The following is a 21,744-nucleotide window of genomic DNA, read 5'->3' on the forward strand; positions in this document are numbered from 1 at the left end:
ATGACCCTTGCCAGGGGTAAACAACTGGAAAGTGGATGGACGCACAGACACAAAGGATTGGTGTACAAATATATTGCTTCACATTAGTACATTTTAAGACAGTGGTCAAAGTTAGCCAGATGCAGTTTTCCTCAGTTTTTAGCCACCAGAAAAAAAAATCAGTTAAAGTCATTAAAAACAAGTTAACTGCTATGATAAGATTAGAGCAAAATATCATTAACAGTTATTTGGTATGTATCACTGCATAACAAGTTCAGTATTTGTGAACGAAGCACAATGTTATGCACAATAAAGCAGGGTACCCACTTAATGTTCTGTCCTTTCTTTGTGTCCATGGATACTAAATTAGTCCTCTGCGATGTGTGAGCAAAACAGAAAACTTAAGTCTGACACAAAGTCTCTTACCCTGTTTGTCACTCCTCACTCTAAGTATCACGAAGCGTCAACAATGATCACGGTAAGAAGGCGAATTAAAAGAACCACAAGCTTGGAGAACTGGAATGCTATGTGGTTATAGCATGCTTTCTTTCACCATACAAAATTAAGACTGTTTACAGAAACAAACCATACTACCGACGAATAGTGATTTGCAGATCTTAAAAGAAAGAATTTTGAACAGAGACACAAATTGCCTAGCTGGACAAATCGATTAGTGCAGAAAAGCTATACCTGCCCAACTAGCTGATCCTAATGATGGTTAATGAATCAACTGAGAAAGACCCATTTCGACCTGGTTAGTGTGAGGTTATCCCTTAATTGCTACCCTGGACTATTCAGCATGTCTGAATAAGGGAATACATTATAGAAAACATGTATTCTTAAAAAGTAAGGATCTTCTCAGTGTGTAAGTTCCAGTCATTGATCTTTAGACTTTTAAAGTGCATTAGTGTGTATAATTTTACCTGAACACCGGTTAGAGAGAGAGAGATACCAGGCAGTGGTGGACACAAATCGGGAAGGAGCTACTGGAGCAGGCTGAAGAGGTTGAACTTAAAGCTGGAAGCCTGAGTCTAAGCTCCATCACAGAAGGTATTGCTACGCTGGCTTGTTGTTTTAGCACAGAGCTTGTGGGTGACTGCCACCGTTTCAGTGTACCTACCTGACCCTGCAGCTGCGTTCCTTCTTGCATAGCTGTCGGTAAAGGTGCAACTTTGACTTCTGGGTGAGGTTTTCCATGTTGGGTACGGACATGAGGGAAATCCACCAAGAAACAGCAGTATGTTAACCATCTCTCAACAGGACGTCTCTAAACTCCCTACACAACTTTTCGAACCAATAAGGGGGTTGATATGTTAATTGGCTTCCTCGTGTTATGGACCTATTTGAGGCCATATTGGATATTCAAGCCCGCCCACTCACCTGATTTCCATTCTAGTTTGTGCTGCATCCAAGTGTCAACCTAAGAAAGCCCAAAGAATTCTGTGTATCGCCTCCCTGCTCCGAATGAACTCTCACTGCTCAGTGCTGCATGAAATAAGCGTACTACTGTACGGCCAGCTGTGTTAGTCCGCGTCTCCGTTTAAAAGGCTTTACACTCTAAGTACCTGAACCCAATGGAGGCTAACTGGCTAATACTGAAGAAGTGCATACAACAAAGGAACTGGGCTTTGTTCCGTCTCTTCTGTTCCCCCTTCTTTCCACTGGCTACAGGCCCTTGTTGTAGGTCACCACCTTGCAGTCCGTTGCCAGGCCAATCTCAGGCTCCAGTTGGGACACCTCAATCTATACATTTTAACAAAAACAAAAAAAAAAGATTAAAGCTATTAACTTGAAGAATAAAAAAAAAAAAAACCTACTGGTGCTCCAGAAAACATCTTCAGCATGTACCACTGGAATCCTGGAGCTGTCTATGTGTAATTGAACATATCCATCCATCCATCCATCCATCCATCCATCCATTCATTACCATCTGCTTATCCGGGGTTCGGGTCGTGGGGGCAGCAATATCAGGAGACATATCCAGATCTCCCTCTCCCCAACTACCTCTACCAGCTCTTCGGGGGAGATGCCAAGGCGTCCCCAGGCCAACCAAGAGATATAATCCCTCCAGGGTGTCCTGTGTCTGCCCCGGGGCCTCCTCCCTGTAGGACATGCATGGAAAAACCTCTCCGGGTAGCCGCCCAGGAGGCATCTGCACCAGGTGTCCAAACCACCTCAACTGGCTCCTTTTGACATGGAGAAGCAGCAGTTCTACTCTGAGACGCTCCTGGATATCCGAACTTCTCACCCTATCTCTAAGGGAGAGCCCAGACAACATGCGGAGAAACCTCACTTTGGCCGCCTGTATCCACGATCTCATTCTTTCGGTCATAGCTCATGACCATAGGTGAGGGTAGGGACGAAGATGGACCAATAGATTGAGAGCTTTGCTTTCCGACTTAGTTCTTTCTTAGCCAGGACGAACCGGTTAAGCGCCTGCAAAACTGCAGACACCGGTCCGATCCATCTGTCCAGCTCTCGATCTCGCCTACCCTCGCTCGTGAACGACACCCTGAGATACTTTAACTACTTCACTTGGGGCAGTACCTCCTCCCTGACCTGAAGAGAGCCAAAATGAAATTTTGGAATAGTTGGGGAGTGGCAGAGAATTGAGAAAAACTCTAGAGAATGGTAGGTAGTAAGGCCAAGGTGAAAAGGTCTTTAAATCGATGATCTATATCACGGGTCACACTCATGGACAAAGCCCCTTCTCACTATGCCGATCTCAGAGTATCTTTCCACTGGTGCACGGTCATGTGTCAGGGTGTGTGTGTCAGGGTGTGTATCTGAGGAAACTCATTACCTGCCACAATCTAATGGAGGGAATGAGGGTGTAAATTAGCACTGATTGTGGGTGTAAATTACTTCTCTTGATTGGGGAAGAATGCACATCAAAGAAAGCCCCATCTGTCAAGTCCCCCAAAGTCCCTGAGGGGAAGGGGGGGGGGGGTGTGGCCCAAGATACCAACCCAGCTGCAGAACCACAATAAGTCCTGGGCAACATGAAGTGTATAATTAATGCAACATCTACTCTGGACAGACAAGCAAATTCACCAGTTTTTCTTAGGGTCTGCACAATCTGGAAGTACGTAGGATTATTAACAATGGGGCATAATTGCACTGCTAGTTGTAGTGGACCAAACTAGTTAGTTTTACACAGAGACGAAGTCCCATATTGCCATGTTGACAATGTTTGTGCAAATAATACAGGTACAGATAAGGCGATCAGCACTCGCAAAGTGCGTTTCCTGTGCACTCTGGGCCAAAATATGGGACAAAGATGAATGTTGTGCAGGTTGGGTTTGACCCATGTTTTTTTGTTCAGGAGCATACATGGAAAACACTCTAGTGGTTGGGATATACACGCACTGTTCCTGTATCTGGGCTATACAGTACACACATGCATCACAGTTGTAGTATACTGAAGAGTACACACACATCATACTTCATTATATGCACACATACTGCATGGTAGATATGGTATTAGTCTTACTCTGCCAATTGAAGGCAGGAAGCTTAAGTATCCATAGCAGTACCTGGGACATCTGAGGGAAGAGGCTGATGGCTAGAGGCAGGGCCAGGCCAAAGGCAGCCAAGCACACCAAGCTGTGGACGGGGAGCACCAGCCGCTTATGGGTCTGAAGGAGAGGAAGCCTGGGCGAGACACGGGGAGACATAGATCACTAAGCATAAATGAGACCAGAGCTCTGGTTACCGAAGACCTGAAAACACAGTCACTGATATGGACTGGAGATATACGAGTAGGACAGGAAATAGACACAGACACATGTGCAAGTCTTAACATGGCTAAAAATCCTGGACACAGATGCTGGCCTCATGCACAAATGTGACCAAGGGTAAACAGTTCCATTCCAATAATGGAAGCTATGGTCCAAATAAAAATACCTGGATTCAAATAATCTGAGGGATAGCCAACATGTACTTAGGAGAGGTAGATCCTGTTTAACGAATTTACTTGAGTTCTTTGAGGAAACTACAAGAGAAATTGATCACAAAAAGGCCTACGATGTGATCTACTTAGATTTCCAGAAGGCCTTTGATGTTGTCACCCACAAACGGCTCTTGATCAAAAATATATATAATATATAATAATATAAAAAAAATATGCAGTTTAGGAAATAAATGTGAAAGCAGCAAAAACCTGTAGTGGGTAAAGACTTTTGACACACACACACACACACACACACACACACACACACACACACACACACACACACACACACACACACACACCTCCCTCAAATCGCTCTCTGTAAGATGGAGAAAGCTGGCTGCGAAGGGCAGCCACCTGTAGCAACACCCAGGGAGCTGGGGGTTAAGGTTTGAGGCAGGGCCTTGAACCGTAGATGGGCTGACACTGGCTGCATAGCGGCACAGAGGCTTAGCCCACTGAACCACACACCACCCCCATGCGCTCAACGGGCTAAGAGTATGTATATATAATGTCCTTGTGAAGAGAATCATACAAACTGTCCAGTTCATTGCATTGCATTGCATTGTAAGGTATTCACCAGACAAATGACTTTGGCACACTGGCTACAAATGTGGACTTGCAAACGGATGGTTCCTGGTTCAAGCCTCAGGAAGGTGCTGCTGTTGAACCTTTCAAAGGTACTTAACATGAACCCTGTCAATTACACATCTAGTGAACATGTGGTTGAAAAGTTTCTTAAGAACATAAAGTTACAAAAGAGAGGAGGCCATTCGGCCCATCAAGCTCGTTTGGGGGAGAATCTAGCTAATAATCTAAAGTTGGCTGGATTTAGTCAATTTCAGATTTGAAGGAATCTAGGATTTTAGCTTGCACTACCAATTCAGACAGACTATTCCATACTCAACAAACACGGAGAAGTTCTTCCTCAGATCCTAACTAAAGTCTTACCTAACTAATTTCTTAGTGTCCTTTGCTTGAGGCTGAACATCCATCCATCCATCCATTTTCCACACCGCTTATCCTATTGGGTCGCGGGGGGTCCGGAGCCTATCCCGGAATCAATGGGCACGAGGCAGGGAACAACCCAGGATGGGGGGCCAGCCCATCGCAGGGCACACTCACACACCATTCACTCACACATGCACACCTACGGGCAATTCAGCAACTCCAATTAGCCTCAGCATGTTTTTGGACTGTGGGGGGAAACCGGAGTACCCGGAGGAAACCCCACGACGACACGGGGAGAACATGCAAACTCCGCACACATGTGACCCAGGCGGAGACTCGAACCCAGGTCCCAGAGGTGTGAGGCGACAGTGCTAACCACTGCACCACCATGCCGCCCCCTGAGGCTGAACATATTCTTTTATAAATAAACTCATACGTTTTGTATTTATTAGCTGTGGGAAATTAGAGAAAATCATAAAACCAATAACTTCAGACATGAGTGACTTTGTAATTTTAGAGTATGAGTAGCTGTGTCAGTGTGAGTGTGTGTGTGTGTGTGTGTGTGTGTGTGTGTGTGTGTGAGAGAGAGAGGCAGAGAGGCCAGAGTGCTCAGCGGGGCAGGTGAAGATTGCCAGCATCCTTGGCACCTAATGGAGGGGAGCTGTTGCTTAATGATGGAGCTAATTAACACATATGAGGACAGGGCCTAATTGGGGTCCCCATAAACACGGGAGGGAGAGTACGACGGCCTGACCATATCCACCGATTCTAATCAGAAAGTGTCCTGGGCTTCTGACAGAGATGGAGAAACAGCAGGTAAGTCGGATCTGCGATGAGGTCACTGGATTCGCTCAGAAACCCAAAATGTGAGCATGAGCGACATGGCAATCAGCTGGCAGCGTTTCGATACGCACAATCATGAGAAGGTCCAGGATCAGAGGAAAGCTTGACATGGACGACCAAAGGAAGACCAAAGGTAATCTCTCGTCAGAATACATTTCTATTATTATTACATTATTATTTTTTTTTTATCTTGGTCTCTTTTCGCTGGAACTCGAAAATTGCCTAATGAACACAACTATAATTCAATAGCCCTGTCACCCAGAGTCAGAGCTTCGACCTAAGTACCAGAGCCCGTCACCCAGAGTCAGAGCCTTGACCTAAGTACCAGAGCCCGTCACCCAGAGTCAGAGCCTTGACCTAAGTACCAGAGCCCGTCACCCAGAGTCAGAGCCTCGACCTAAGTACCAGAGCCCATCACCCACAGCCAGAGCCCCAGCCTAAGTACCAGAGCCCGTCACCCAGAGACCCGACCTAAGTACCAGAGCCCGTCACCCACAGCCAGAGCCCCGGCCTAAGTACCAGAGCCCGTCACCCACAGCCAGAGCCCCGACCTAAGTACCAGAGCCCGTCACCCACAGCCAGAGCCCCGACCTAAGTACCAGAGCCCGTCACCCACAGCCAGAGCCCCCTCACCACACAGACTTCACCCAGCATGAGAGACCCCTTGACCAACTCTAGAACCCCCTCACCTGTCTGCATCAATTGTACCTTAATAATACAGCAGCTGCAGAAACCATACAAGCTGTGAAGAGATGCAAGGTGATATCAGAGCAGCAGGCCCCCATTTTTCCCCTGTACCTCTTGCCTGGGAGGGGGCAGTCTTGCTGCAGAATCTATGGAGCAGTTTAAGTTTGGCTTCACAGAATGCAGGTGAGACTGAACAGGCCAAATGAACCTGGGGAGCAGACTAAGAATGGGGAGGCCTAGTGCTCCGCAGGGGTACAGTGAAGCACTGTACCTACAGACACGTGGGTACAGCCCAGTGGACACTACCACTGCTAACCAGCCTAACTTAGGACGTACTTGGGCTTCGCAGATTAGTCAATTTCCTTACAATCTTCCAAACTGAGTGTGAGTGTGCCTCCTGTGGATCAGAACAGGAAGTGGGAGACGACCTTGGGCGAAACCTACTTCTCCAAGAAGGCCATTATGATGGGTGGGAACACCAGGATTGGCATAGGGAGGACCACTCGCGTCAGGGCCGTCTCCATTAATGCCTGAACAAAAAAAACACACATTGCAAAGGAGCATTTTTACACGTCATAAAAGTGAATATTTCGGAAGATAAACAGCTGTTCACCTTGTACAGCTGGACTGCTGTTTGTGGTTTTGTAAGGAAAAAGAGAGACACACTTAGATACAGCCTGTCACTAACTAATGAGCACCACCTGACTGATTTGTACCTTGTATGTGCATGTTTGGGCAGCAATACACCACATCCAACTTTCTGGCACTGCACAGCTTGATTTTTCATTCTGCCATTTTACAGTAAACCATGTTGCCTAGATGAAGAACAAACTACACCAGCTGCTTTACCGTTTAGTGAGAAATGGTGTTCATAATTCCACTGAATGAAAACAAATCTCTTTTCCTAGTGTGTCGGTTTAAGTGTTCACCCTTTGGTTCCAGTTATCTATTTCTAATCTATTTTCTTAATGTTAAAAAATGTTAAAATATTAATTTATATTTCCATCAGTTGAAATTGCTGCTTTCTGGTGGTATAGTATCTTACAATACTTGTAGTTTTGGTTCATTCTGGGCTGAAATATAATGTTTAGTGTATTTTGCGTTGGTTGCAGCTATATTTTTATCACTCCAAATGAGTGGAATCAGGAAAAAAGTAACATACATGTCTGTAGTTATTTGTTTTATTGGCATAATCTACTGACTCTGCTGCAGCATACTGGCAGCTGTTAGGGACATATACAGTTACCCCACAATGGCTACCTAACAAGATAGAAAAATACACATGCAGACAGCTGCAGGCGCTATGCAGAACTTATGTTAGTAAGGGAACATGAAATAATCCAAAATCTGAATATCTGGCTTTTCATTTCCAAGTCTCCTAGGTAGAAACAGATGGACATTTCTCATCCATCCTTTTTCTGTACATTCTGTACCTGCTTGTCCAATGCAGAGATGCAGGGACTCCAGAAGCTAGAGGCTGTGGGTGCAAGGCAGGAAACAACCCAGGATGGGGCGCCAACCCATCGCAGGGCATGAGGCAGGAAACAACCCAGGATGGGGCGCCAACCCATCGCAGGGCATGAGGCAGGAAACAACCCAGGATGGGGCGCCAACCCATCGCAGGGCATGAGGCAGGAAACAACCCAGGATGGGGAGCCAACCCATCGCAGGGCACGAGGCAGGGAACAACCCAGGATGGGGAGCCAACCCATCGCAGGGCATGAAGCAGGGAACAACCCAGGATGGGGCGCCAACCCATCGCAGGGCACGAGGCAGGGAACAACCCAGGATGGGGAGCCAACCCATCGCAGGGCATGAAGCAGGGAACAACCCAGGATGGGGAGCCAACCCATCACAGGGCACGAGGCAGGGAACAACCCAGGATGGGGCGCCAACCCATCGCAGGGCACGAGGCAGGGAACAACCCAGGATGGGGAGCCAACCCATCGCAGGGCACGAGGCAGGGAACAACCCAGGATGGGGAGCCAACCCATCGCAGGGCATGAAGCAGGGAACAACCCAGGATGGGGAGCCAACCCATCACAGGGCACGAGGCAGGGAACAACCCAGGATGGGGAGCCAACCCATCGCAGGGCATGAAGCAGGGAACAACCCAGGATGGGGCGCCAACCCATCACAGGGCACGAGGCAGGAAACAACCCAGGATGGGGCGCCAACCCATCGCAGGGCATGAGGCAGGAAACAACCCAGGATGGGGCGCCAACCCATCGCAGGGCATGAGGCAGGAAACAACCCAGGATGGGGCGCCAACCCATCGCAGGGCATGAGGCAGGAAACAACCCAGGATGGGGAGCCAACCCATCGCAGGGCACGAGGCAGGGAACAACCCAGGATGGGGAGCCAACCCATCGCAGGGCATGAAGCAGGGAACAACCCAGGATGGGGCGCCAACCCATCGCAGGGCACGAGGCAGGGAACAACCCAGGATGGGGAGCCAACCCATCGCAGGGCATGAAGCAGGGAACAACCCAGGATGGGGAGCCAACCCATCACAGGGCACGAGGCAGGGAACAACCCAGGATGGGGCGCCAACCCATCACAGGGCACGAGGCAGGGAACAACCCAGGATGGGGAGCCAACCCATCACAGGGCACGAGGCAGGGAACAACCCAGGATGGGGAGCCAACCCATCGCAGGGCATGAAGCAGGGAACAACCCAGGATGGGGAGCCAACCCATCACAGGGCACGAGGCAGGAAACAACCCAGGATGGGGCGCCAACCCATCGCAGGGCATGAGGCAGGAAACAACCCAGGATGGGGCGCCAACCCATCGCAGGGCATGAGGCAGGAAACAACCCAGGATGGGGCGCCAACCCATCGCAGGGCATGAAGCAGGAAACAACCCAGGATGGGGCGCCAACCCATCGCAGGGCACGAGGCAGGGAACAACCCAGGATGGGGAGCCAACCCATCGCAGGGCACGAGGCAGGGAACAACCCAGGATGGGGAGCCAACCCATCGCAGGGCACAAGGCAGGGAACAACCCAGGATGGGGAGCCAACCCATCGCAGGGCACGAGGCAGGGAACAACCCAGGATGGGGAGCCAACCCATCGCAGGGTACGAGTCAGGGAACAACCCAGGATGGGGAGCCAATCCATCGAAGGGCACACTCACACACCACCTCTCTCCCTCACACACACCTATGGGCAATTTTTTTTTAATCTCCAATTCACCTTACCATGTCTTTGGACTGTGGGGGGAAACCAGTGTATCCTGAGGAAAGCCCACGATGACGCAGGGAGACTCGACACACACACACACACACAGATTGGAACCCAGGTCACAGAGGTGTAAGGCGACACTGTGCCACTGCGCTGCCCTGCATTTTCATTGCAGATCATTATTAATATCGGGGCTGATGTATTCATTAAAGAAGTCCTAACATTTAAATGTCTTCAAATTCAGAACTTGAATGAAACCTAATGATCAGGTGCAGGGTAACATGAGCCTGATGTCGTGAACAGAAAGGATAATGCGATTGTCTGTCACCTAAAGGAGAACTTGGTAAAATGTGCTGGAGGGGAAGGTCCCTTGGTGAATTTTGCAGTGAGCCCCCCCCCTGCCATGATGGCCTGCTGCTTCCTCGGCCACTGAGTGAAACGAAGCGCCACAAATCAGGTACTATCATAAAATAGGCCGCAAAGTGTAACACTGTCCATACAAGGTACGTGTGAGGTACAAATCGGGCAGATGGTGCGGATCAGGCAGTCGCGCAGTCCCCTGGGTGTTGCTGGGGGCACCACTCACGTGCTTGGCTGCGATTCTGGATGTCCCCACCACGTTGCCGCTGCTGTCCAACACGTCGATGCCCTCCTTTAGCTCGGTGTGCCTCATCAGCCCCACGTTGCAGATATTAGCACTGGCTGTGGAAAAGAGAAGGGTCACCAAGACAGGCTGATGGGGGGGGGGTGTGGAGCAATACGAGGGAGTGCAGGGGGGAACAAGCACTGCCCAGAAAGGAGCAGAGGGGCAATAAAAAAGGCTATAGGGAACTGGGGGGTAATAAAGATGAATAGGGAGAAATAGAGGGGTAATAACTACTTGCTGTACTGGGGAGAGGTATGGAGGAGGAGACACGGCATGCAGACAACTTGGCAGGATGTGACATCACAGGATATGATGCAAAGGCAGATTTCTTATACTCTCTAAATGCCATGTTATGTTAGGAACATATGCAAACCTGATAGACACCTAGAGAGTAAGATTAGTAAGACGGGGCTGTTAGGGAGGCTGGACTGAAGAACACGGAGGGGGGGGGAAGAGGTTCCATGAGGAAAAACCACATTCTGTAGTGTCTGGTGTTTCTGGACTGGTGGCTTTCACATGCTTGAAATGAATTTTAAAGTTTTTTTATGGCGGCTGCTGTGAGGTACTCAACCACGTCTGAGTCATTCAAAAAGAAAAACACACAGGAGATGCAGTAAATGTTAATAAAATAAGTGCACAGCTTTCAACTGCTATGATAATACTGACAACACTGATTCCAGACTCTGATTCCAGGTTTTCTAACAAACAGAGTCCTGTTCTGTCTGATGAAAATCATTCCCCATCAATCTTCATGCAAAAATGAGGCACTGAAAAACAAATCCTGTTCTTCGCTTAATGCACCTAATCTGTTGTTTTAGCCCTTTAATGTGAGATAAAAGGTACTAATACAGACTAGTACAAATAAACAAGGGGAAAAAACAAACAATTATAGCTGAGCTAGTAACCACAGCGGGGTAATTAGGCAGGTCGTTTGCTGCCTCCCTGACCTAACGACGTGATGATTACCAGAAAGGCCTGGGGAGAGGGAAACCTGCTTATTTTATTAAGAGGACGGCAAACAATTTAATTACAGCCGAGCAGCCGGGGATGGTGTCCTGGGGAGACACCTGTAACCCCACCTGGGGGAGGACAGGAGCAAGAGGGAGTCCCATGGAACGATAAAAGGGAAGAAAAAATAATGAATGAAATGTCTGTAACACAGGAGGCTAACTGAGAATGCAGGTGCACCGGTTACATGGACTAACAACTGACAGAACATTAACTGACCAAACTGATATAAGTCTAACACTGAGAACTAATACATCTGTAGCACCAGAAGATAGCTGATGAAACACAGAAAGCCAACTGGCAGAGTCAGTGGAACTAACACAGAGTGACAGCTAACAGAAACCTACACGGCGACATGTAGCTCACGATCCTTGGTCACCAGTGACAAAGCTGGTGGGTTGGGTTGGGGGCATGGGGGGGGGGGGGGGTACATACCCACAGCTGGAAAGGGGACCAGACGCTGGACCATCACTCGTGTGGCTGGGCTGAACCTGGCAGCTCTCTCAATCAGCATGTTCAGGCCCACCTAGGAAGCACAAACGTACAATCGCTGCCTTAGCTGCTGAACACAACAGCTGATCAACAGGAGCCTGGATACAACCAAGCACTGGTTTGTTGGTCTGTCAAATCTGTATTTCCTGCTGTGTTTTCATGTATTGAATAAAATACAGGCAGCCCAGTGCCCGATTCAAATGGTATACTATACTACTATATATTATACTACAAAGGAGTATTTATTCAAAATAACTGTGCAGAAAACTACCACGAAATAATACTCATTATCAATGAATGGAATGCTAAACAAATCCGCCAATCACGAGGCTATAAGTATATAAGTTTTCTAAGTACACAGTACAGTCTTCACACACATAAGGAAGCAGGCTGGACAGTGTGAAGATCTGCACATGTCCAATCCCGGCCATTTCTCTCCACAAATGAAACATCTCATTTCCACGCACCACTCTAACCCCGTTGCCCGTTTCCCCTCAGCTGGGTTTACATAAAGAGAGCTAAGGAGCCCAAAACTACCTGATCCTGTCAGTAGGTGGCGTAACTGCTGACAGTAGTGGGATAAACCGGGGTGAAAGAGCAGGCAGACAGAGGCAAAGACGAAGACCATGTCCTGCCATCCGCCATCATGGGAGCCGAGCTCCAAGTCACAAAAGGGTTGGCGGTTGTTATGACAACTAGCGCAGCAGGAAGTGAGGCCAGCTTTGCGGCAATCAAAAATAAACGTCACCTTGGGAGCAGCTCGTGTGGAAAACATGAAAAAAATCCTTTCCTGGTATCTTCCTATCCATGTCTCTTAGTTTTTTTTATTCCTTATACATTTTTTTTTTTTTTTTTTTTAAAGTAACACACACAATTCTATGCTAGTTGCCCACATATGCAATATGTTGCCCACATATTGCCCCATTCTGCCTTCATCACCCTTCTAGTGTGTATCCGAAATGCTCCGATTATGTCAAACCCCAGCAGAACTTTTCCGAGATCCCACCTTAACGCCCTGCATGGCAAATCCAACCAGTGGGTGACCACACTCCAATTAAACTTGGCTTCGTCGTAAAAGACTTCCAGGCTTGACCATCACCCATAGCCAGATTCCCAGAGATACCCTCATTACCTTCCTGGGGCAGGGGGCTGAGGGGTGAGTGGGGAGGTTGTTTTTAATTAGTCTTTGGCCCGGGAGGCTGAACAACACCAGGCATTTCTTCGCCCTGTGGGTCTAACAGCCCCCATGGTGAGCAGCTAATTAGTTCCCTCTGGCTAAGCGCTGTGATCAATGGAAGTCTGCGGGCTAGCTCGGACATGCCCCCCCAAGGAGGGGGGGTGGGAGGGTCACAATGGCTCCACCTGTGAAAGTGGAGAGGAGGTGGCACCCAGAACACCCTGACTGCCCCCCTGCCCCCAAACAGCCACCTGCCATCTCTCTCTTCACCTGTCACCCTCTATTGAATAACACCTTAAAGAAAACCAGCTTGTGAGGACTCACCGCAATGGAGACAGCACTGCTTACTGCACCTATATAGCCTTGGAGAAACTTGGAAGCTGGAGTGGGCTTAGGAGGACAACACAAGACACAGACAGACATCAAAGAGAGTCTGATCACATGTTCAACAGCTGAGTGAGAGTGGTCTACTCAGTAACCATGAACATGTGAGAGGAGCATCACTGAATGATAGAAACTATGGCCATGACCATGAGAGAGGTGGTCTACTAAGGGCCATGACTGTGGGAGAGGTGGTCTATATAGGGCCATGACCGTGGGAGAGGTGGTCTATGTAGGGCCATGACCCTGGGAGAGGTGGTCTATATAGGGCCATGACCGTGGGAGAGGTGGTCTATATAGGGCCATGACCGTGGGAGAGGTGGTCTATGAAGGGCCATGACCCTGGGAGAGGTGGTCTATGTAGGGCCATGACCCTGGGAGAGGTGGTCTATGTAGGGCCATGACCCTGGGAGAGGTGGTCTATGAAGGGCCATAACCCTGGGAGAGGTGGTCTATGAAGGGCCATGACCGTGGGAGAGGTGGTCTATGTAAGGCCATGACCCTGGGAGAGGTGGTCTATGAAGGGCCATGACCCTGGGAGAGGTGGTCTATGAAGGGCCATGACCCTGGGAGAGGTGGTCTATGAAGGGCCATGACCCTGGGAGAGGTGGTCTATGAAGGGCCATGACCCTGGGAGAGGTGGTCTATGTAGGGCCATGACCGTGGGAGAGGTGGTCTATGTAAGGCCATGACCCTGGGAGAGGTGGTCTATGAAGGGCCATGACCCTGGGAGAGGTGGTCTATGAAGGGCCATGACCGTGGGAGAGGTGGTCTATGTAAGGCCATGACCCTGGGAGAGGTGGTCTATGAAGGGCCATGACCCTGGGAGAGGTGGTCTATGAAGGGCCATGACCGTGGGAGAGGTGGTCTATGAAGGGCCATGACAATGGGAGAGGTGGTCTATGAAGGGCCATAACCCTGGGAGAGGTGGTCTATGAAGGGCCATGACCCTGGGAGAGGTGGTCTATGAAGGGCCATGACAATGGGAGAGGTGGTCTATGAAGGGCCATGACAATGGGAGAGGTGGTCTATGAAGGGCCATAACCCTGGGAGAGGTGGTCTATGAAGGGCCATGACCCTGGGAGAGGTGGTCTATGAAGGGCCATGACCCTGGGAGAGGTGGTCTATGAAGGGCCATGACCCTGGGAGAGGTGGTCTATGAAGGGCCATGACAATGGGAGAGGTGGTCTATGAAGGGCCATAACCCTGGGAGAGGTGGTCTATGAAGGGCCATGACCCTGGGAGAGGTGGTCTATGAAGGGCCATGACCCTGGGAGAGGTGGTCTATGAAGGGCCATGACCCTGGGAGAGGTGGTCTATGTAGGGCCATGACCCTGGGAGAGGTGGTCTATGTAGGGCCATGACCCTGGGAGAGGTGGTCTATGTAGGGCCATGACCCTGGGAGAGGTGGTCTATGAAGGGCCATGAGCCTTGGAGAGGTGGTCTACTGAAATGCCATGGACCTGGGAAAGGTCTACTGAAGGGTCATGACCATATGTGAGGTGTCAAATTAAATGATGGTAACAATTCCCATACCTTAGTGGCATTCCTGTTAGAGTAGTTCACGCAAGCGTTGTGACTCTGGTTTAACCACTAAGGAGAAATGGAAACCGGTTTTCTTGGTTAGTACCTAACCACTTATGTTGGGTAGCAAGTTTGCTGTTTTTGACTTCTTCAACCAAAGACGAAAGAAATGGCCATTTGTTACTTATGATAAGTGATAATATGGATATTTTACCAATACTGTAATTGAATAAAAAAAAACACACACACACACATATCACACTGTCAAGCAGTAGTGGAGACCCCTGACAAATTACATGCATGGCTAGACTGGAATATGGAGAACGAGAGTGTAACAGGATACTCAACATAACAAAACAAGTCACTGCGATGTCGAGCCACCTGAGAATATGGTTTTAATAATTCCACTTATACGTAAGAATAACAGCCGAACAGATATATTCGCTACCTACGTGCAGTCAACCATTTTAATGCTATCAGACACTTAGCTCACAGCTTTGGTAGGAAATGAAAGCAGACGTAAGATTTATTCCACTGTAAACATTAGTATGACGTGTGTACAAAGACCTAAGCCCTTGTTTTTTTCCTCTGGGTTTTTTTTTTCCAGAGACAAGACATGAACCCAGGTGTGACAAGGATGCTATTAGATAATTACAACTGACACCTGACACCATATTTGGACTGAGCTTAACAGCCAGCACAGATGACAGTCTACCTGCCAGAAGACTGTGGACCCGAGCGTCTGGTTTGGCAGGAGCAGACCCACAACCTGCAGGAAACCAAGAGGAAGTGATGTCACTAGGGCCAAGACACCGACTGGCTACTAGCATATGGATAAAAACATATCAACAGCATTCGGACAACAATGCAGTATTACAATGCAAAGCTTACTATTGGCGTTCCAAAAGGCACATAACCTGTGAAGGCCAAAATAAAAAGCAAAAATTTCGCTTTAATTAAAAATGAATGCAACTTTGTACATTGAAACAACAGCCCTGGTCACTTACTCTCAGGATATTTGTCATGGACACATGGTAAAGCAAAACAAACCAGCCCTGAAACACGCAATTAAGCAGATATACGGAGACAAAGGCTAAATTATGTCAAATTAAAAAATCATTTATATGTTCGTTTACTGGGTACAGTTACCCAACACTTTTTCATTCATTGCTATAATTATTTAAACATGGTTCTAGTAAACAGCAAAGAAATATGAGGAAGGAGCCTACAGTTAGGCAGGTGACTCACAGAGGCACAAACCTCTCAGAACCTGCAATCTCTAAAAGACTCATGAAAACACACTGATCATTTAAACCGGGATACTGCTGCCCTCCAATGAAAGGGCCGTGACCATGGCAACTGACCTACAATGACAATCACAGACATCGCTGCCCCAGTGTTTGGCCATAAATCAGAAGTGAAAGATGCCAGCACCGAGTGTCACAAAGTTCCTAATCAGCTGTATACCTTCTAAATGGGCTGTAAAACAAACTGTCTGAACATTTGGACAAAACATAAGAATATCACGAGCATGAAATTGAATGAAAAACTACCTAATATTTGCATAACTAACTTCCTTTTCTCCTTCTTACCATCCATCCATCCATCCATTTTCCAAACCGCTTATCTTACTGGGTCACGGGGGGTCCGGAGCCTATCACGGAAGCAATGGGCACGAGGCAGGGAACAACCCAGGATGAGGGGCCAGCCCATCGCAGGGCACACTCACGCACCATTCACTCACACATGCGCACCTATGGGTAATTTAGCAACTCCAATTACCCTCAGCATGTTTTTTGGACTGTGGGGGGGAAACCCCACGACGACATGGGGAGAATATGCAAACTCCGCACACATGTAACCCAGGCGGAGACTTGAACCCGGGTCCCAGAGGTGTGAGGCAACAGTGCTAACCACTGCACCACCATGCCGCCCCATCCTCCTTACTATTCCATCTAAATATTTTTTACATATTTAAATACAGGCCTGTTTATTATCTGCTCCAAATAACAAGGCCACAGAACATCACTGTCCTTTGGCCGATTTGAAAATGTATTTTTGTGGTGAAATGGAGCCCTCTTATTTGGGTCTGTGAGTGAGGTTTCATTGGCTCTGATGACAAAACAAATCCACCAATTAGGAAGCCGACAGACCCCACATTGATAGGAATAAGCTTGCGACCAGCTGGCGTACCTGACATCCGAAACGGCATGAAGATCTTCTCCCCAGTGTCGGGGTGGATGATGGCCTGTAATTAGCAGGATAACAGACTCACTGGCGTAGCAGAAATTTCTCATGGCGACCAGAGGGACATGCTAGGTGTCGTCATTAGCCAAGCTAGCCTCCAGATCTAAGAGAATAACACGCAGTACGGCCCCACAGGCTCTGAGGTACTGCATAACCGTTAACCATTAACAACTAACATGTAGCCCTGGTGAAAGGTGGCCCCCCCCGTCCCAGGAATGAGGAACAGGATGTTCACACTGAACTCGTGAACTTGTTGCTAACGACCAGGGCAGTGCAGATGTTCAGAGTTCAGCCGCGATGTCGCAGAATTAATTATGACCTGCAATTTCACTGGCTTACCTTTTATCTTTTAATCATTAGTAATGCATCTTAAGTGTCAATAACCTTATCTGGATTTGCATTCCCACAATCATCTCTCTGTCAATATTTCAAAAAAGATTTCTCTTTTGGAGGTAACCGCACATATGAATAAGACCTTCTCTGCAATGAGCTCTTGGTCTCTGACAATGTCAGGAAGGGTATTACAGAGATACTACAATGGTCTCAGGGGGCAAAACTCCACGTACAGGGGGTTCTAATGTCAATGCGGTGGACAAAAATGGACTTTAGCTCCAAACCAGCTGATGCTTGAGTAGTTTTCATTCATTCTCTTACCTGCTTTATCTTCTGAGCTTCCCAGAGCTGGGGAGACAAAGTCAACCAAGATGAATCACACTTAATAGCATTTAATAGCAGCTCCAGTTCATGTTAAACATGCTACATGAAAAACAAAGTGGCAGAAACCTGGGACTAATGACAGCAAAGCAGCCTCAGTCAGTGAGACGTTTGGGGAATGTCTAAGTAAAGAGGCCCCACCCATGTGACCTTCTCCTACACTGTCCTGTAAGCCCCTAACCCCTCAGAGTTCCACCTGAGGACACTGGAATTTAACCAGATGGGAGGAAATTGCCTCCTCCACTCTTTAACATCAAAAACATCACCACTCCCCCCCCTCCCCCACAGCCCAACACCCCTACTCGCCTCAAGCAAGGTGCTTACAAGTTAGTCCATCCTTATCTGTGAGTGTCTGCTTAATGCCATTCTCACCTGCTCATTTGACACTCCGGGTGGAAGAGTGCCGTGCTTAAAGTCATCCAGCAGCTTCATGCACTCTTTCAGACGAGTCTAAAGAGACAAACCAGTTTAGAGAGACTCTTAAATCACCGAGGACACCATGGCACGCACACTCCCCATTTGTACAGATGGGTCGTAGGATTATTAAACAGAGGCACACTCTGATGAACAAAGAATAACTAACCAACCAACTAACCAATTAACCAACCAACCAAATCAGCCAACCAACAAACCGAAGCATTTAAAAGAAATAATAAACTCATTCAGGGTTTTTTCCCCCCATATAAACTGAGCTCTTCATTTGTATTCCAGTAAAGTTCACATTCTTATTCTGCATGAATACTTAAGCACCTCACTGACCTAATTATGTCACTCTGCCTTCTGTGAGGAGAACTGTGTTGTTTTCCCGGCTATCATGTTTTGCTCGAAAGAAAGCGATAAACCGCAAACATTTCGACCCTGCCCCATACCAAGAACCTCTCCACACCAGCTGTGCTGGAGATCACCTTCAACCAGCCATCATGACACATTTTGGGTTAAATACCACACCTTCAAAGAGCCCAGAAAAGTCTTTAAAAAGGATTCTTTTATAGGCGGAAGCACTCAAGTCCAATACTTCAGCCCTGTTGCGACTGAAATTTGGCCGACTGATAATAAATTGAAGAACAAAAAGCTTTAGAAACCTAGTACCTTTAGTAATGTACAGCTCTAAAACCAGCTATGGAGAATGTAACTCTACTTCATGCCAGTTAAATTTTATGCCCTCAGAAAGAGCACAAATGCCCATACGAAGGTGGCACTAGATACACAGTCCAGAAATACGCTAGGCTGCTGTCGTTGAATTTCTCTGAGTATGACTGCATGTCCTGTGATGGACTGGCATCCCATCCAGGGTATACACCAGCCTTTTGTTCTATACTCCATGGAACAGGCTCCTCCCAAGCAATCCTCAGGATAAGTGGCTGGGTGGATGTGTTCAAATGAAGATGAACGCACAAGTAAGCGACACCCTCTAAGCACCACAGTCAGTAAAGGGCTCCATCACACTTGTGTTCATAGGCCTCAGGTCAAAGAGGTGGGCAGTGATTTATTCCTTGATCTCACCACTTTATATAAAATATTTATCAGAAATAATTTATTCTTATGGATCTAGATACCTGCACAGCATGCAGATCATGACATGAAGTCTCCAACAGCAACAGCCCCCAGCTCAGGGGTCAGAGGTCAGGGATAGGGCCCTCTCAGCCTATCGTGTGCAGAATTTTCATTTTCCTACTTTAATCGGTTGATTTATTTGTTATGAAAGATTAGGATTTTCATTAAAATGTTACAACTGAAATGCATCACGAGCTGGATCACTCTGCAGATACCAAGAAACATCTGTAGAAAGTGCAGTGACTTCTCAAAAATGCTGTGGCATGTCTGTCAACTCAACCTGTTTCTCCAACTCAACTTCCAAATATGATTGGTTGGCTTGGGTGCCTTAAGTCACACTATCATAATACGGACTTATTAAGGTTGTTGTAATTGGTAAGCAGGTAGGCCAGATCTGAGATGTTCTTTTGTACCTCAGACACAAACAGAGTCCGAGGATCGATCACATCCAGGAAGTGTCTCAGTCGCCCAGAAAAGGTTTTCTGTATGGGGGACAAAAAAAGCATTTTCAGGTCACTGCGTTGGAATAGCACAAGTGTAGAGGTTTGGGAATCAAGGGAATTTCACCAATACAAGCCCAAAATAAACAATTTAACATCTGAACACACATGAATATCAGATTTATTAATAGCCTAAAATAAGTTGAAGATTATAAATTATAAAAATGCAGAGGTTAAAGTGACTGGAGCAGACCGGTTGTTTCAGCTGTGTATCGGCACCAACACTATAAACCCTATACAGTGTGACAAGTGAGTGGGTACTGGTACCAATCCAATGATCTGAACGTAGAATTGGCACCAACCACGTCATCTGAACTCAGCATGACAGGTGTGTATCAGTACACATACCTTCTATTCTCATATCACAAATCTCTCCAAAATCTGAAATATACAAGAAGGCGACGAAATGCTTGTAGAGTGTAAAGTCTGGCACAAGAATGGTGTCGAAATGAACAAAGACGGATTAAGCGCGGTTCGCTCCTGCAGTCATCACATCATCCCAGTGCTAGTAACGGGGACAATCAGCAAGGACGGATTCGCTGGGAAACACCTGACCAAGCCGGGCGGATGTTTATGGTGTCCTCTGCGCTTTAGAATTAAATGCATGCAATAGCGCAGATCACAAAGTAAAAATTACGCTTTTGAATGAGATGATGACAATTAACAATGTAACATACGTCATTTATCGATGACTTCGTTCAAAAATATATATGTAAATAAGAAAATCCCCGGACAGCTCCGTTTTCTGGAAAAAAATGGATGAAAACTAATTTTCTTTCCGCAATCGAAGAGTTTACTCGTTATTTCCTTAAAAGGAGAAAGGGACATGGCCGAAGTCGCACACAACTTTATGAAAAACACGGTGCTTTTGACGATCGTGTGAAAAGCCATCCACAAAAATAATGCTAACGCTGTCGTTCTCGGTCCCAGAAAAAGTACCATAAGCGCAGCTAGCTAGCTCTGATTATACAGCACATTGTGCGATGCTTAGGAAAACAATAAGATAAAATCTTTTACCTGGTTATATTGCGACTTTCCTAGCTGAAATGCGGGACAAACTGCAGACTCCGCCATGACACCAAAGAAGTATTATTTATTAATGAATCATACGACAAAACGGGATTTTAAAGAGGGAGCAAAGTAGTCTTTCACTCCTCTGCGAAAGTTCTGGGGTAAATGTATCGCAGTGTTTCATGGGAAATGTAGTTAATTTCATTAGTGGTCGTGGAAGGGACAAATTCTTTTGACGGGTAAAACAACTACACATCCCATAACACGGAGGAATTACTTTTCTCATGGCGTGTTGGGAAATGTAGTTCAATTTGCGCCTGGATTTCTCTTGGTTTGGTTTATGTAGTCTGGTAAAGATTTTACACTAGACATTGAAAAATTCTTATTATTACATAATGTAGATTTATAATGTACAGCTTTGTAGCTGAAATTAAATGTCGCTTATTTATATATTGTTATTCTAGGTTTCTCACATGTTTATAACACCACTTCGAAGCATTCCCCAGTATGTAATGATATTATTTTGTTGCTAATTTTATAATAGTTATGCAATAATTATGTTTATAATTTGTTTAACAACGATCATTTGAAACCCTTGAGATAGGGAATAATTAAACGATGCCAACGTAATAATTATCTCATTAGCAGAATGAGAGAGGGAGAGAGCGACTCCTACGAGATATAAGCAAAACGACATCTAATTGCGGACAACTGTAACTAGGATAGATGTGTTGAGCTATAAGCCAAACTGCCCTACTTAAAACAATAATAACATTCCTACAGCAATAACGATATAAATAGAGCACTATGGGTATTTCCTAGTGTGACACTATAAATCTATGAATCAGAACACATACGTGCATTTGGTTTCCAAATAGATGTTAATTACTGTT

The 21,744-nt window shown here is 46.9% G+C and overlaps 1 protein-coding gene and 2 long non-coding RNA genes across 4 annotated transcripts; 1 reads left to right on the forward strand and 2 right to left on the reverse strand.

The window, feature by feature from the left end:
* Window positions 1-57: 57 nt before the first annotated feature.
* Window positions 58-21,012, reverse strand: LOC125704809 (sideroflexin-5-like). The gene is made up of 14 exons (XM_048970852.1): window positions 20,858-21,012; window positions 19,754-19,822; window positions 18,159-18,236; window positions 17,727-17,753; window positions 17,019-17,073; window positions 15,717-15,742; window positions 15,541-15,594; window positions 14,838-14,894; window positions 13,245-13,310; window positions 11,687-11,777; window positions 10,184-10,299; window positions 6,857-6,942; window positions 3,516-3,633; window positions 58-1,722 (listed from the first exon to the last, which is right to left on the reverse strand). Exons 1-14 carry the CDS (start codon window positions 20,912-20,914, stop codon window positions 1,645-1,647), a joined length of 978 nt encoding a protein of 325 aa, XP_048826809.1. The 5' UTR covers window positions 20,915-21,012; the 3' UTR covers window positions 58-1,644.
* LOC125704812 (uncharacterized) lies at window positions 4,778-6,850 on the reverse strand. Its single transcript, XR_007381255.1, has 2 exons — window positions 6,277-6,850; window positions 4,778-6,196 (listed from the first exon to the last, which is right to left on the reverse strand). It is a non-coding gene; the product is annotated as an uncharacterized LOC125704812 (long non-coding RNA).
* On the forward strand, window positions 12,975-14,715 carry LOC125704811 (uncharacterized). Of its 2 annotated transcripts, XR_007381253.1 has the most exons (8): window positions 12,975-13,081; window positions 13,493-13,556; window positions 13,621-13,780; window positions 14,037-14,132; window positions 14,229-14,292; window positions 14,357-14,452; window positions 14,517-14,580; window positions 14,645-14,715. It is a non-coding gene; the product is annotated as an uncharacterized LOC125704811 (long non-coding RNA). The 2 variants fall into 2 exon arrangements; XR_007381254.1 differs by lacking the exons at window positions 12,975-13,081; window positions 14,517-14,580 and having other exon boundaries at window positions 13,549-13,620; window positions 13,653-13,780.
* Window positions 21,013-21,744: the final 732 nt, after the last annotated feature.

This window comes from Brienomyrus brachyistius, chromosome 12 (genome assembly GCF_023856365.1).
Source record: "Brienomyrus brachyistius isolate T26 chromosome 12, BBRACH_0.4, whole genome shotgun sequence".
NCBI classification, from domain to species: Eukaryota; Metazoa; Chordata; class Actinopteri; order Osteoglossiformes; family Mormyridae; genus Brienomyrus; species Brienomyrus brachyistius.

What these genes read in the sequence shown, in the direction of transcription:
- LOC125704809 (XM_048970852.1), bottom strand. Translation starts at nt 20,914, where the DNA reads ATGGCGGAGTCTGCAGTTTGTCCCGCATTTCAGCTAGGAAAGTCGCAA. An exon ending in CTAACAGGAATGCCACTAAG is followed by an intron (nt 13,311 to 14,837) that starts GTATGGGAATTG and finishes TGTCCTCCTAAG; the next exon opens with CCCACTCCAGCTTCCAAGTT. An exon ending in CCAGAATCGCAGCCAAGCAC is followed by an intron (nt 6,943 to 10,183) that starts GTGAGTGGTGCC and finishes TTTTTTGTTCAG; the next exon opens with GCATTAATGGAGACGGCCCT.